The sequence below is a fragment of the Maniola jurtina genome, chromosome 11 (assembly GCF_905333055.1).
Source record: "Maniola jurtina chromosome 11, ilManJurt1.1, whole genome shotgun sequence".
Classification (NCBI taxonomy): Eukaryota; Metazoa; Arthropoda; class Insecta; order Lepidoptera; family Nymphalidae; genus Maniola; species Maniola jurtina.
The window spans coordinates 11541864-11556073 of record NC_060039.1 but is presented as its reverse complement, the minus strand read 5'-3'; the positions used below and the strand labels follow the sequence as shown (position 1 = coordinate 11556073).

Genomic DNA, 14210 nt, shown 5'->3' with positions numbered 1-14210 from the left:
GCAATTAAGCCACTTTAATCGCTATAATATTGATAGCCGTTAACCCTCGTTCATATCCTGTTTACTCTTACATTTCTATTCATTCATCAGATGAACTACCTACCTACTTACATACCTACCATAGTTACCTACCTACAAAACCAAGTTATGACGTAGGTACCTATAGTATCGTGCAAGTGCAATAAAGGTTGCAGATAAAACTTCTACAAGCCAAGAAGTCGGGTCACCGTATTGGAAGATTTTTGACGGAAAAAATAAGGTTATCAATTTTTTGCGGTATAAATTATGTCAAACTAAGTTGTTATACCTACCTACTCCTTATTTTCCTCCTTTCATTCGATTTCAATCTTTTTTTGGGTTCCGTACCCGCAGGATACCAACAGGACCCAATTAAGTACCTAGTTACTTAGCCTCCGTCCGTTAGTCTGTCCGTTAAGCGGGATGTTTATGTACCTATCTCATGAACCATAATAGGTAGAGAGAAAAAGTTAAATAGAATTGAATAGAATATATTTTTATTCAAGTACCTATCAAAACTTTTACAAGTGCTTTTGAATCGAAACTAATTTACCATTAAATTACCAATGGTTCGGAATGCGTTCCACCGAGAAGAACCAGCAAGAAACTCTGAAAATAGAGCGCGTATGTCTATTGCCGCATAATGTCTACTCGTATTAGCATCGTACAAGAAATAACGTTTTTTTATTTATTTTTTATTTTCATGGCGGCCATTTTGAAATTTTTATTGTTTTTTCTTATAGCAAAACTTACCAACTTAATGGTACGTACGGACGGAACCCTTCGCTTGCGAGTCCGACTCGCATTTGCCTGGTTTTTGTATCAAGTATAATATAGATGATGAGTCATTCGACAAGATGCCACCTCTGTAGATGCAATAGATTCAAACTCGAAGATATCGATGGCCTCAGGCCAGTTTGCAATAACAAATCTTATCACCTGAACTTTGGTTGCCATTATCAGGGGCTCAAACAAAAATATTGATATTATTGACACGGTCAATATCCCTCTAACCGGGTCTTAGGCCCTTCATACACTACGATACGATACTTCAGTCGCAAGCCAATATAGTACATGTTCGCTACACGAGGTGTTCGTTTTTCTTTTATTTCTTGAACTTCAATGTACTTACTTTAGGACTTACTGTTCCACCGCTATTTTGCCGAGATTCGTAGATACCGCGACGTAGAATATCTAGTTTTTACTCTGATACAAGCTAGCCCTTGACTGCAATCGCACCTGGTGGTAAGTGATGATGCAGTCTAAGATGGAAGCGGGCTAACCTGGAAGGGGTATGGCAGTTTTTATTAAACCCATACCCCTTTGGTTTCTAACACGGCATCGTGCCAAGACGCTAAATCGCTTGGCGGCACAGCTTCGCTGGCAGGGTGGTAACTAGTAAAAGCCAAAGCCTCCTACCGGACGAAACCAGAGTTTTAGAAATTATTAAATTCCAAACACCTACCGGGAATCGAACCCGGGACCTCCCACTAATAAGACCATTAGCGAAGTGTGCGAATCACCATACAAATATTTATGTGAGATAGTTTTCGGCAACTCATTTTCCAGGCTCGCGTAGGATATCTACCAGTCGTCTATAAGTATCGTAATGTAAGAAGGGCTTTATAGTATCGTAATGTGCTAGAGGGGTTATAGGCTGGGCAGATGGCTGCACTACGCTGCACTTGCAGTGCCTGTTGGCTAAAGGCCGATTCACACCAATTGCGTAGGTACACGTGACACGTGCGTAGTGACGCACGTAAACCCCTAACACACCTTACGCATACGTCCACGCTTTACGCAAGCGGTGTGCCATGTTTCATACAGTACCATATATTACAACGCAATGGTACGCGCTACGTCTACGCTTACGCAGGCTGTGTGAACGAGCTATAAACACTCTCATTCCCTCTCAATATGCGTCTCAAATACCTAAATAGTCAAATAGCAACACGCATCACGTATAAGTACCTATGCTTAGTTAATCCCATCGTAATCCCGTCCTCGCAATTTCAAAATTGACGTCATACATTCCTAATTTAATTAAATTAGTTCACGGCTTCACACGATAATATGTACCTACCTTAATAAGTGCCTACGCGTAGATTAATATAAGTAGAACTTACCTAAATAGGTACATAAAATACTTAAAAATAACGGTCTACAAACAAAAATATTAAGCATTTTACACATAATATACAGAATAGCTATATTGCTACGATCTCAATCGTTATGATTGGCTGAATTTGTGGTTTTCTTGCTGCAATAATGCATTTCAGCCAGTTGTGGGTCAGTCGAACAGAAAGCAGCGAACAGTCGGCCAATCAGTGGTTATTGCAAATACCAATATAATAAGGCCCCATGGGCTATGAAAATGAAGATTTATATGAGAAAAAACTAGACAAGTGCGAGCTGAACTCACACACGGAGGGTACCGTACCATTGTAAGGAAATAACACTTTTTTTTTCGAGCTGAACCATAAATTCACGGTTTTTGGATTTTTTCTTTACTTGTGCTATAAGATATCTTCTTGCTTGATTCTAGGTCAACGGAAAGTATCTACTCTTATAGTTTATGATGGCTTGACAGACACGACAGACAAACAACGAAGGATTTAGGATTCCTTTTTTTCTGAGGTTCGGAACCCTAAAATGAAAAGCTACTATTAATACAATGTATTTTTCGTCTGTTAGGTGGGCATAGAAGGCATCACATACGCTGGGAACCATGGCTTGGAGATCCTACACCCCGACGGCAGTAAATTCGTGCATCCCATGCCTTTGGAACTGCAAGACAAAGTCGTTGATCTGCTCAAAGCTTTACAAGAACAGGTGAGCCACTAATCAAACCTATGGTAGGTACATATTACCTATTGATCATTAATTTTATAATAACAATTTTATTACTGCAGATAACTAATTGTTTGGACTACAGTAGGTTCTTATTCGCAACAGCTGATATTTTATCCTTGAAACTTTTGTTTTTGTACATCAACCTTTTGTTTTGTATCAGTCTAGGTACCTATTTTGTTCGTATTTACCTTTAATAATAATACTGTGCAGTATGTTCAAAATAAGGCGATCTGTTTCGAAGGACCACTTTTATAAGCGAAAGTTTATTTGGCTATCTACCCTTTTTTACAAAGAATTGACAGTAATATACCACATTCAGTACAGAATCTTAAAAACCAACGTCAAACACCAAGTAACTTTTACTATTTTCCTATTATTTCTGTGATGAATGACTAAGTGAATCACCTACACAGGTGGTATAGGTGATGCATACAGGCAGGTAGATATATTTTCTCTTACATAGGAAAATTAGGGTGTCGTCAAGATACACTTACTTGTAAGTTTATGAAATGTAGGTAGGCAACCAAATTACACAAAATTACGCATTTATAGATAGTGGAAAACGATAACCTCAATAAAAGCAGTAGGTATGGAATAATATGTACCAAACTAATTATACTTATAGAACTTTATGTACCACCACATGTATAATTTGAACTACTTAACTTAGTTTTCTCTAGATGCTAGTCTAAAATCTAAATCATCATTAGTACATCATCATTCATCAAACGTCAGCGTAAGAGCATTGGTTAGTGCCAGATTGCGTTGCAAGTTACAACGCATTAGTAAGAGTTGATAGATATAACACAGTAGGTACCACACTATCACACTTAATATTATAAAGGCGAAAGTTTGTATGTGTGTGTGTGTGTGTGTGTGTATGTTTGTTACTCCTTCACGCAAAAACTACTGGACGGATTTGGCTGGAGATAGATAATATCCTGGATTAGCATATAGGCTACTTTTTATCCCGGAAAATCAAAGAGTTCCCACGGGATTTCTAAAAACCTAAATCCACGTGGGCAAAGCTGCGGGCATCAGCTAGTAAGTAATATCTGCGTCTTTACAGTTTAACGCCGAACGAGGATGCGTAGTAAAGGATGCGTAGTGAAGGGTGTGTAGTGAAGGATGCGTAATCAAGATGTGTAATCGTTAAATAAATAACTAAGCAGATCTTTTAATGTTGGCAGGTTTGTAAAGATGGCGCCTGGGTGGAGAACAAGGGAGCCCTGCTCACGTTCCACTTCCGAGAGACGCCACTAGCGAAACGCGCGGCGTTGGCGGATGTGGCGAGACAACTGATCACAGCAGCCGGGTTCGAAGCCGCGCCTGCACACTGCGCTATCGAAGCCCGTCCGCCCGTTGAGTGGAACAAAGGTATGAGCTTTATACAGCCTGCTATGACAGATACAATGTAAATCACTGACACAGACGTCGATTCTGACGTTAATCTCCAAACTTAATTTAGAGTATCTGCATCTTTTTTTTGATATTGGCAAAAAAGGACGGAAGATGAATTTAAATTTTAAAGACTGTAAACTTTAGTGCTACTCTACTTTAAATAACAGGGTCACAACTGGCATCTAAAGTCACGGGGTTTGACAGTTCTAAGTTAAATTAAGTTTGTCTGCCTTTTTCTTATTACATTGGTAAGAATAAGATGTAAATACTATAAAATTATAGTTTGAGATCAGAATCAGTAGGTACCACCTTTTACTAAAAGACCTACCTAGTTTTTGCACATAGACCTATGGTTTAATTGAAACTAGCCATCTTTATCATCATCTCAAGCCTTCGACGGCCCTATATCATCTCTCAGAATGAGAATGCGTGATGGACTACGGCTTAACTAAGTATACTGTTTTCCTAGGTCGTGCATCCATCTATATTCTAAGGACAGCCTTTGGGTTGGACTGGAGCGAACGAATCCGGATCATATACGCCGGCGATGACGTCACAGATGAAGACGCCATGTTGGTAAGGAAAAGATTTCAACTATATTTTTTTATGTTGTTGCATAAAGATGATGTCATTATGGCCAGGCACCATGAAGTCTAACTTTTACTATTTATTTAAGTTTTCACTATTTAAGCTTTTCATTACCAAAAAAAAGATTATCATCTTACTGACATAAGATGAATTCTACTGTCTATGATTTGTCAAATTTTTTACGACTGTGCTCGTTTTTCATTGGTTTTTCACTCACGTGCGAATCGCGTAACGAAAGCCCGCGATTTTCCAGTGAAGAACGGGCTCTACCTATATTTTTGACCTCAACAGCATAATAATCGAACTTTATCCCTTCCACACAGGCCCTCAAAGGTATGGCAGCGACGTTCCGTATCGCTTCATCAACCATCACGAAGACATCAGCCGAAAGACGTCTATCCTCAACCGATTCAGTGCTGGCGATGCTCAAGTGGGTTGAGAGGCATTTTTCCCGACGTAAACCCCGAGCCAATTCGTTGACGTACAAAGGAGCTAGAATTGCCCGGGATACCCTTCAAATGCAAATGTCCTACCACCTGCCCCCCAGGTCTCCGAGACAAACCCCTCCACGCACGCCTGAAGTCATTTCGAGCGGTTCGGATTCGAGTTAAACGAAATGTCAGCTCGATGGCACTTTTTTTATGACCTACATGATATTGTGTACATGGCGATTTAATTTATTCTTATGGCGATTAATCTTTTTCTTGACTTCAGTGTTCTTAGCAAGCGATTTCATATCTCACCAACGGTGGTAGAATTCGAGCGTCGATACACAGTAACGTCAGGATAAAATGGACCTAATAGCCTTTAAGTTAAAGTCGAAAACTCATTATCATCGATTTTAACTTCACAAGTTTTCCGATTGGAGCGCTAGTTATAGATATAAATTTATAGATGTGTGGTATGGGCGAACTTGATCTCTAAACCAAGGCAGTTAAGGTCCACACTGTAGTGTTTCGAGTTGCGACGCTCGAATTCTATCGATGTTGGTGTGATGTGAAATTTTATACTAAACCTTACAAAGCTTGATTGTAGATAAAAAACATTTGTCATAGGCATTCATTAGAACTCAAATATTATTGACGCTTGGCAAAATATTAGATATTTAGAGCCTTTATAAAACTGGAAAAAAAGATTAGCAATATAAATTAATTTGTGCAATACAAGTTATAAGTATACAAATCTACTACAATGCAAAGCTACACTTTATATGTATAATAGCTAAATATAAACGTATTTTCCTTTTTAATTACATTTTAGCAATTATTATTTAATATGCTTGTCGAATCAGCTTATTCGACTTTCAATAGAAATATTTTGAAATGTGCTTTTTCAGCCGATTTGAGGCTTGTAGATTTTAGTTTACCTACCCAAATCAAAGATTAACTTACTAATACATTTAATGAAAGTTAGCTGCAGTATACTACCACTTTTATAAGTCGCATCGACAAAATTCGACGCCCACTAAAACCGAATGTAGACCAATAAAATACAGATCTTATTGCTTGACGTTAAGATTTAAAACTCAAGAACAATAGAGACTCGTGCTATCTTGCTCATAATCGCGCGTACAAAAAAATTGCGCGAAAGGAACACCCAATAGCGGATGGACTCGCGCTGTTTGGATGAAATATTTTCGCGCCATTCAAAACTAAGATAATATGAAAGATTAAGATAAAATTTAGATTTATAGCTCATTCCGGTTCACACAGGCTGCGTAAGCGTAGACGTAGCGCGTACCATTGAGTTGTAATGTAGGGAACTGTATGAAACATGGCACACCGCTTGCGTAAAGCGTGGACGTTATGCGTAATCCAGTGTGTTAGGGGTTTACGCGCGTCACTACGCACGTATCACGTGTATTGGTGTGAATCGACCGTTACCGTGGGACATCGGTATAATAATTTATAAAAGTGGTAGTACTGGCGAAACCAATACTTCATTTTAGGTTGTTATTTTAAACGCGTAGGTATGAATTTTCCAAATTAGGATTTGTTTTATGTTAATGTTTAGACCGATCGCATATTATCAGAAATCGTCTACTAGAAAACTTTCTGTCACACTCACTCTACGAACAGCAAAAGCATAAAATTTTTTCAAAAAATGTAATGCACAGAATGCTTGTCCAGCGTGCGTCAGAATTTTTTTGATAGAAATTTCTGATCATATATGCTGTCAGACTAAGGAAGTAGGTATGCTTGAGTAAGACATACCTAATTGTCTTGATGTGATAGAGTAGTGATAATTTTGTTGTAAGTCTCTATTATCTCGTAAGTTATTTTCTAATAATTTATATTTATAGTTCACTGGGCTGTGGAAGTGTACTGTAGATTATATTATAATATTATAGTTTTTCTGGGAAGTATTTTAGTATTGAGTTGAATTTATATTTCCGAAAAATTGGCAGCAATACAAGCAAAAACTATTAGTATCATAGATATAGAAAAACACAAAAAAACACATAAACATACAAATAATATGAAGAAAACAACTTTTGAACAACTTTACATTTCGTAAACAAGCGTTCTTTTTTAACAATGTTGCTACTTACTAAGTGTTTTTAACCATTTTCAATGTTCAGATCAAATAAATATTCTATTTTAATGATTTTTGCACAATACAGAATGTACAAATGACGGTATTTGTGTTGCATATAAAAGTACATTACTAATGTTAGGTAACATCGACCTAAAAATTATTGCTTTACCACCCTTAGATTGAACGTCATTAGAACATTATAAAACTACAATATTTAGTTTCGTTTATAAGACATGCATCATCATCATCATCAAACCATCGCCAGTTCACTACTGAAAATGGGTCTCCTCTCAGAACGAGGTTTTGGCGATAGTCCACCACGCTGGTCAAGTGCGGATTGGCAGACTTCACACACCTTCGAGAACATTATGGAGAACTCTTAGGCATGCGCACGTTTTCACATGATGTTTTCTTGCTTAAAATGCTCATAATACCGAAAAAGAGGCGTGCCTGGGATTGAATCCCCAATCTACCTAATTATTCCTATTTGGAGTCAAATTTTCAAAATGGCGATAGTGTTGCCACTTGTTTTAGACATTTTTTGTGGTTTATGAACAGAGGCATAGATTAACCAGATTATTATTTTAATCATGCACACTTGTTCAGGAACTATGCAAATTTTTGTAGCTAGTATTTTCTAATATTCTAATTTTTATTTATTTATACTGGCAACACTAAAAGTCCATAAAGACTAGTCTAGAAATTATCATGTAATACATCGTACTGAATGTCTCGAATTTCTAATACTTTACGTATTTTTAGATACATTTTGTTTTTCTAATGTGTATTCAATAAAATCTACAACAGACGGAAAATAGTTTTTTATTTATTAATCATTATAAATAAATAATGGTATAGTAATTATGTACAAAATTCATAAGTATACTTTATAAATAGTACAAATAAAAGTGGATTATACATTTTTTTGTATTGGAATGTTAAAGAAACAAAAGTTAGGTAGGTATTGTACATGTACAGTCAGGATCAGATAAAAGCAGGGTTGGCATTCTTTTAAACCAATGTTTAAAACAAGTGTTTTTAAATTTAAAATATTTAAAAAAAAAAAATTGTAATTTTTTATGTCAATAATAGTTTCCCTGTATCTTATCTTAACTCACAAGAATTTTGTTCCTTATAGGCATTTAATACTGTCAATTCACAGTCATACAAAGGATATATAAAGGAAAATTATAATTAATTATTATAAATAATGATCGTTTAATTATTATAAATCAAATGGGACGAAGTTTTACCGTCAGTAATGTCAGGGTCAATTTGGTATCACTACAAAAGTGTCAACTAAGCAAACTTCAAAGTTTGGAACATTGCCTCTGTGCAAACTTGCCTGCTGTATGTATTCTACAGGATATATTTCAGAAAGTGTTCCAGAACTAAACGATCTAGTTCTTCCCCATCTCCTCAATCCATGGTTGGCTTACTGCTCAGCACAGCTCTCCTCTCATAATGAGAAGGATTTAGGCCATAGTGTACCACGCTGGCCAAGTGAGGATTGTTACAATTCATACACCTTTGTGAACATTATAGAGAACTTACACGCATGCAGATTTGCTCACCATGTATTTCTTTATCAATAAAGCGAGTAAAATTTAATAGCTTAGGACACTCAAAAAATTAGAGGTGTGTGCCCGGAATCAAACCTAAAACCCCCTGAAGAGGCTGAGGTTTTATCCACAAGGCTTATAACCTCCGTCATATTTTTATTTTTTCGGTATTATCAGGTATTATTTGATACTGACTGTAGTTAGGAAAACCCTTTTTTTCCCGAGTCTTTTTAACAGGAAAAAAAATAAAAAAACCTTAAATAAATAAGTTTACAAATCTATAGTAATGTAGCGTTTGAAAAACTTAGTTACAAAGTCTTAAAAACTAACGTTTATTCACAACATTATCCTAAAAGTCCATATATCACAAATAAAAATTAGTTCATTTCAAATAGCTTGCTTATAACCCAAAAAACGAATTTACAATTCGTTGCAATGCCTCTTAAAAGAACCATAAGTGGACCTTCACTGATATATCAGGCTTCCTTAATACCAAACGTGGTGGTTTTTAACAAATTTTAAACCCCTAATTGCTTCTGACTAAAATAAATATGCAGGCTGTAATTAGACGCTAACAAAAACTTAGTGCTTTTATTATATTACCTAAACACAATCCATTACGATTAACCATTTACCTTATATTTGTAGTTTTAGTGATTTGGTATTTTTCAAACTCGCAATGTATAGGGTGCAAAGTCGGGGTCAGTGCCCTGCCTACGACGCGGCATTGACCCCGCGGCACTTATCTACGCAACGTTCGTTAACGGCGTGAGTGACGCAATAGTGACGAGCCTGTTTTTCGGGATTATCCTTTATCAAAAGAGACAAGCTATTTGAAATATACATACTATCATAGAAAGTTGATACATTTCCTAAACGTTACTGTGTGAGACGACCAGCCACGATAGTATGAAGTAGAACAAGCATATAGGGAATACTGCGAGTGCTTTTTTGCCCTCCGGTTGACTGTCGCCAAGGAATTTTGTAGCCGCTGGAATAGATTTATTTATATCAATAACAACAACAAGATAAAATTAAGAACATATAACTTATTTAAAAACTCGTTATGAGAATGGCTAGGACAATTTTTCATAAACGGGAGAAAAACGGGAGACACACTGAAAAACTTGCCGAATTTTGGTTTTGACAAAGATTTCAGAAGAATGTTCGGCCTAAGGGTCTGCGCACATTGGAGGACGGGACGGCCGGGGATTTAAACTTATCAATTGAATTTAATGTTTATCCTGTCGAAATAAGATACATATTTCAATGCTCGGTGCTCTAGGTGCTCCGAGGTCAATCATCGCACAATCACACTAATATTATAAAGGCGAAAGTTTGTGTACTGTGTGCGTACGAGTGTATATTTGTTACTCTTTCACGCAAAAACTACTGGACCGATTTTGCTGAAACTTAGAATGAAGGTAGATTATACCCTGGATTAACACATAGGCTACTTTTTATTCCGGAAAATTAAAGAAATCCTATGAGATTCTTAAAAAACCTATTTCTACGCGAACGAATCATCAGTCACATCACATAGACATCAGCTAGTGAAATATATAATTTATTTCAATTGGATAAATATTAAATTCAATCGATAACTTACCCATACACCAATGTGCGCAGGCCCTAACTTGACATTCGGTAAAATCCACATTCGATGGAAAGATAACTTACCGGACTTCGTCTGTGTTAGCGTTTGCTGGCGCGCGTGTTGTGCCTTTTTGGAGTGTTTTTTTTTTGTTAAAGTGGGCGGTTTTTGTGTTTCACTGGTGTTTTTTTGTTGCTGGAACCATGCTGGAACTGACTGGGAAGCGCTCTCAAGGGGCGCCACGCGTATGTCGGCGAGCGCCGGCACAGACGAAGTCCATACTTATATAGTTTCCCTAACTTGTAAATAACTACAAACTTGACATTGGCTAATCTTTGTAAAGCCAGACGAGAGAAAAAAAAGGGATCTTACCAAACGTGGCCCAAGCGAAGCCCACCATAGAGATAGCGAGCCGCAGGAAGAAGAGGAACGCGTTCTGTGTCGCAAACAGTATGAGCCGACACACCACCAGCGACAGCGCGATCGGGAACAGGCAGTAGCCCAGCACGCACACTGACTGGAAGAATGAGCTGGAAACAATACAACCAACAGTTAATTACAGAACCCATAGTAAACTTTGATACCTTATTAAATAGATATCAAAAATTAAGCTTCAATAGCTCGACGGTTATAGGAGCGGACTGAAATCTGTAATTTCGGCGATTCAAACCCAACTCGTTACACTATTGTCGTACCCACTCCTAGCACAAGCTTAACGCTTAGTTGGAGGGGAAAGGGGAATGTTAGTTTTAAAGAAATAGCATGGCTATGTATGGAGTATGAAATCCTAGTTTATACATGTTTTGACACAAAAAAAAACGAGTCACAGGTTGCTGTTGGAGTCAGCACAATTTTTTAAATTATATATAGACTAGCTCGCAACTTCGTACGCGTGGACTACACAAATTGTAAACTCCTATTTTACCCCCTTAAGAATTAAATTTTCAGAAATCTCTTCTTAGCGGTTATCTACGCAAATTTCAGTTTGATTCCCCCCATTTCAGTTATATCCTGCACATGAACAAAAATCAGATAAATATTATATAGAAACGAAATTATTTCATTTTTAATGGACATGAATATTTTAAACAAAACTTAACAATAAATAATAGTGAAGCGAACTTCTTGCGTTCTTGCTCTCAGCGTTTTAACAGGCGAGCGGCCGCAAGGTCTTAGTTTGGCGCGAACCAATATTAGATTAGTAACACCCGACAAGTGAAGGTTACAGTAACTAGAAAAGAGCTGATAACTTTCAAACGGCTGAACAAAAAAACTGAACTAAAATCGGTTCATTAGTTTAGGAGCTATGATGCCAAAGACAGATAGACAGATATGCAGATACACACGTCAAACTTATAACACCCTTCCTTTTGGGTTGGGGGTTAAAAACAAAGATTTTTTTTTAATACTACTTACATGTTGCCACCTAGTAGTTTTGAGTTCAACGTGACAACAGCGGCTCCGATCCAGACCAGAACAAACACCTCAGCAAACTCTGGACCACCATCATTTGTGTTGTCTGCTTCCTCTGCCCCTTGCAGGATGGTGGCCATGAAGGTGCACAGCAACAGTGGACCCCATAGATCCCCTAGAAATACATTAAGATTCAATTCATTTCATATTTGTTTTATGGCGCGGAGCTGCACCAGATGGGCGCAATTTACTTCGCCAATGACGTTTGGAAAAGAAACACAAGAATGGTAGGTGATAGCTGGGAATTTCGAATAGCTTTTAAATTAATCTGGAATCTATGGAATTGGATCGGAAAGTGCGTCAATTGGTTACTTCTTTATACCTCAATGTCTCTGTTGATTTAGATTTTTTTACCTAGACATACATTTCTTTCTTCCTGGTTTACTTTTCCGAACGTAGTCCATACATACCTGTCCATTGTACGTGAGTTTGCATGTTGTAAGTATAGACATAACATATAATATAATAATGCTGGCAACATTGTTTGTGTGGATTTACATTTTTAAAATCCTGCACAAACTCTAATTTTTTAAGGACAATAAGTTGCCTATATCACTGTCCAGATTTTTAACTATATTCATGCAAAAAATCAAATCAATCCATTGCTCTTGTGGTATGATTGAAGGACAAACTAACGAAACTAACTTTTATATTTATAATATTATGGGTAGTGGAATAACAGTGTAATGTAGAATCATTCTGAACAGTGATACAGACAGGACATTATTTTAGAATATTAATTGTATTTAAAAGTATACTATACAAATAAACATGTTGATGTAATATTATGCTTACATTCTTTTAATAGGCTGGATTTTTCCCTTGGAACAAGTACATGGTAAAATTTGTTACCAACAGCCCTTAAATCTCTCATCTGTAAAATAAAACAATTGAATAAGTATACAAAATTGTCAAATCAAAGACTTTTAGATAGAGAATTTTACAAAAAATAGTATTACTTTTGAAATCATATATTATGCTGGCTCTTCTCAGTAGAATCTGCCTTTCAGTTATAGAATCTTTACATATCATAAATGGCAAAAATTGTCTTACATGAAATAAATACATTTCATTTCATTAATTACCTAATTTGGTTTAGACTTTTAGAGAGTTTTGCCTAACTAAAACATTCGTACCTACATGGGTATAAACTAATAACTATTTTGGCACATAAATTACTTACAAAAGTCTCCTTAATAGGTTCATCAAGTGTGTTGAATTCCATGCTGTCACCTGAGGGCATCCCTCTGGATGGAATATTCATTTCCCCCTCTACCACACCTACGTCCCCTGCTGGGAACATCTGCAATGTAGAAATGTAGTGAAACTAATAATTATTAACAATACTTCTTTAGTATAATTACTTGTAGCTAGAGCCCAGTGTTAGGGCTTTTTGTTATGTATAAACAAAGGATAAGAATAGGTATTTAGTGCAATGCAAATTCAACAGATATGATGATATTTTAATATTTACATTTTTTTATTGCAGAATAGGCTTGCTGATGAGATTTAGGTTGGAATACGCAAGCCTGGAAGGTGCCATACTATTTAGTTTATAAGTGAATAAAAGTTAGAACTACATACCTAATATTATTCTGCAAACAAACAGATGTGAAAAAAACCTTCTATTCATTTTATAAGAGATCGTTATGAATAAATGGTGAATGAATACAATTTAAAACTCTTATCAGAAAGGATTACTTATTGTATATCAAACAATTACATGCCGACACAATATTGGTACCTAGCTACGTGTTATCAAAAAATACGATTTGTATGTTAGAATAACATAAAATACGTGCACGTCATTTCAAATAGGTTACTCATCAACAAAGATTTCATCTAATTCTTCATTGATTGTATGTAGGAATAAGTATTCATTTAGCCGAATATACGCTTAAAAGGGACTTTACTTAGAAAATTATAAAACATAGGTATAGGGAGTTATAAACTAGTCTACAACCATTAAATATTAAAAATGTTTAATATTTTTCTAAACAAAGCAATAAAGAAACTTACATCGTACTTGGAATCAAAGCTTGTCATTTTATAATACAATTTATTTATAGTCGAGAAAAGCTTTGATTAGTGGTCATTCATAAAAAACAGAAATTATTGTACAAATAACAAAATTCCAACACCCTGAAAAGTGAAAACCACAACCACAAAAATTATATTTTCCA

General features: G+C 36.3%; 2 protein-coding genes and 1 long non-coding RNA gene across 3 annotated transcripts in view; 1 reads left to right on the top strand and 2 right to left on the bottom strand.

Moving 5' to 3' along the window:
* Nucleotides 1-4734, bottom strand: part of LOC123869763 — a 5032-nt gene extending 298 nt beyond the window's left edge. The window contains exon 1 of the long non-coding RNA XR_006796954.1: nt 4405-4734. This is a non-coding gene — a long non-coding RNA (uncharacterized LOC123869763). The remainder of the gene's footprint in view (nt 1-4404) is intronic.
* Nucleotides 1-8213, top strand: part of LOC123869753 (alpha,alpha-trehalose-phosphate synthase [UDP-forming]) — a 23599-nt gene extending 15386 nt beyond the window's left edge. The window contains exons 8-11 of the mRNA XM_045912754.1: nt 2713-2850; nt 4062-4248; nt 4742-4848; nt 5184-8213. Coding sequence (XP_045768710.1) covers nt 2713-2850; nt 4062-4248; nt 4742-4848; nt 5184-5471 — 720 coding nt within the window. The 3' untranslated portion in view covers nt 5472-8213. The remainder of the gene's footprint in view (nt 1-2712; nt 2851-4061; nt 4249-4741; nt 4849-5183) is intronic.
* On the bottom strand, nt 8047-14210 carry LOC123869760 (protein YIPF6). The gene is made up of 6 exons (XM_045912766.1): nt 14047-14210; nt 13211-13330; nt 12823-12901; nt 11971-12142; nt 10927-11084; nt 8047-9951 (listed from the first exon to the last, which is right to left on the bottom strand). Exons 1-6 carry the CDS (start codon nt 14071-14073, stop codon nt 9833-9835), a joined length of 675 nt encoding a protein of 224 aa, XP_045768722.1. The 5' UTR covers nt 14074-14210; the 3' UTR covers nt 8047-9832.

Bases quoted from the DNA above. Each gene is read 5' to 3' on its own strand.
- LOC123869760 (XM_045912766.1), bottom strand. From the start codon at position 14,073: ATGACAAGCTTTGATTCCAAGTACGAT. The intron at 12,143-12,822 runs GTAAGCATAATA...ATGTATTTCTAG, and splicing joins ATCCAGCCTATTAAAAGAAT to GGGATCTATGGGGTCCACTG. The intron at 9,952-10,926 runs GTAAGATCCCTT...AATCTATTCCAG, and splicing joins CTTCGCTTGGGCCACGTTTG to CGGCTACAAAATTCCTTGGC.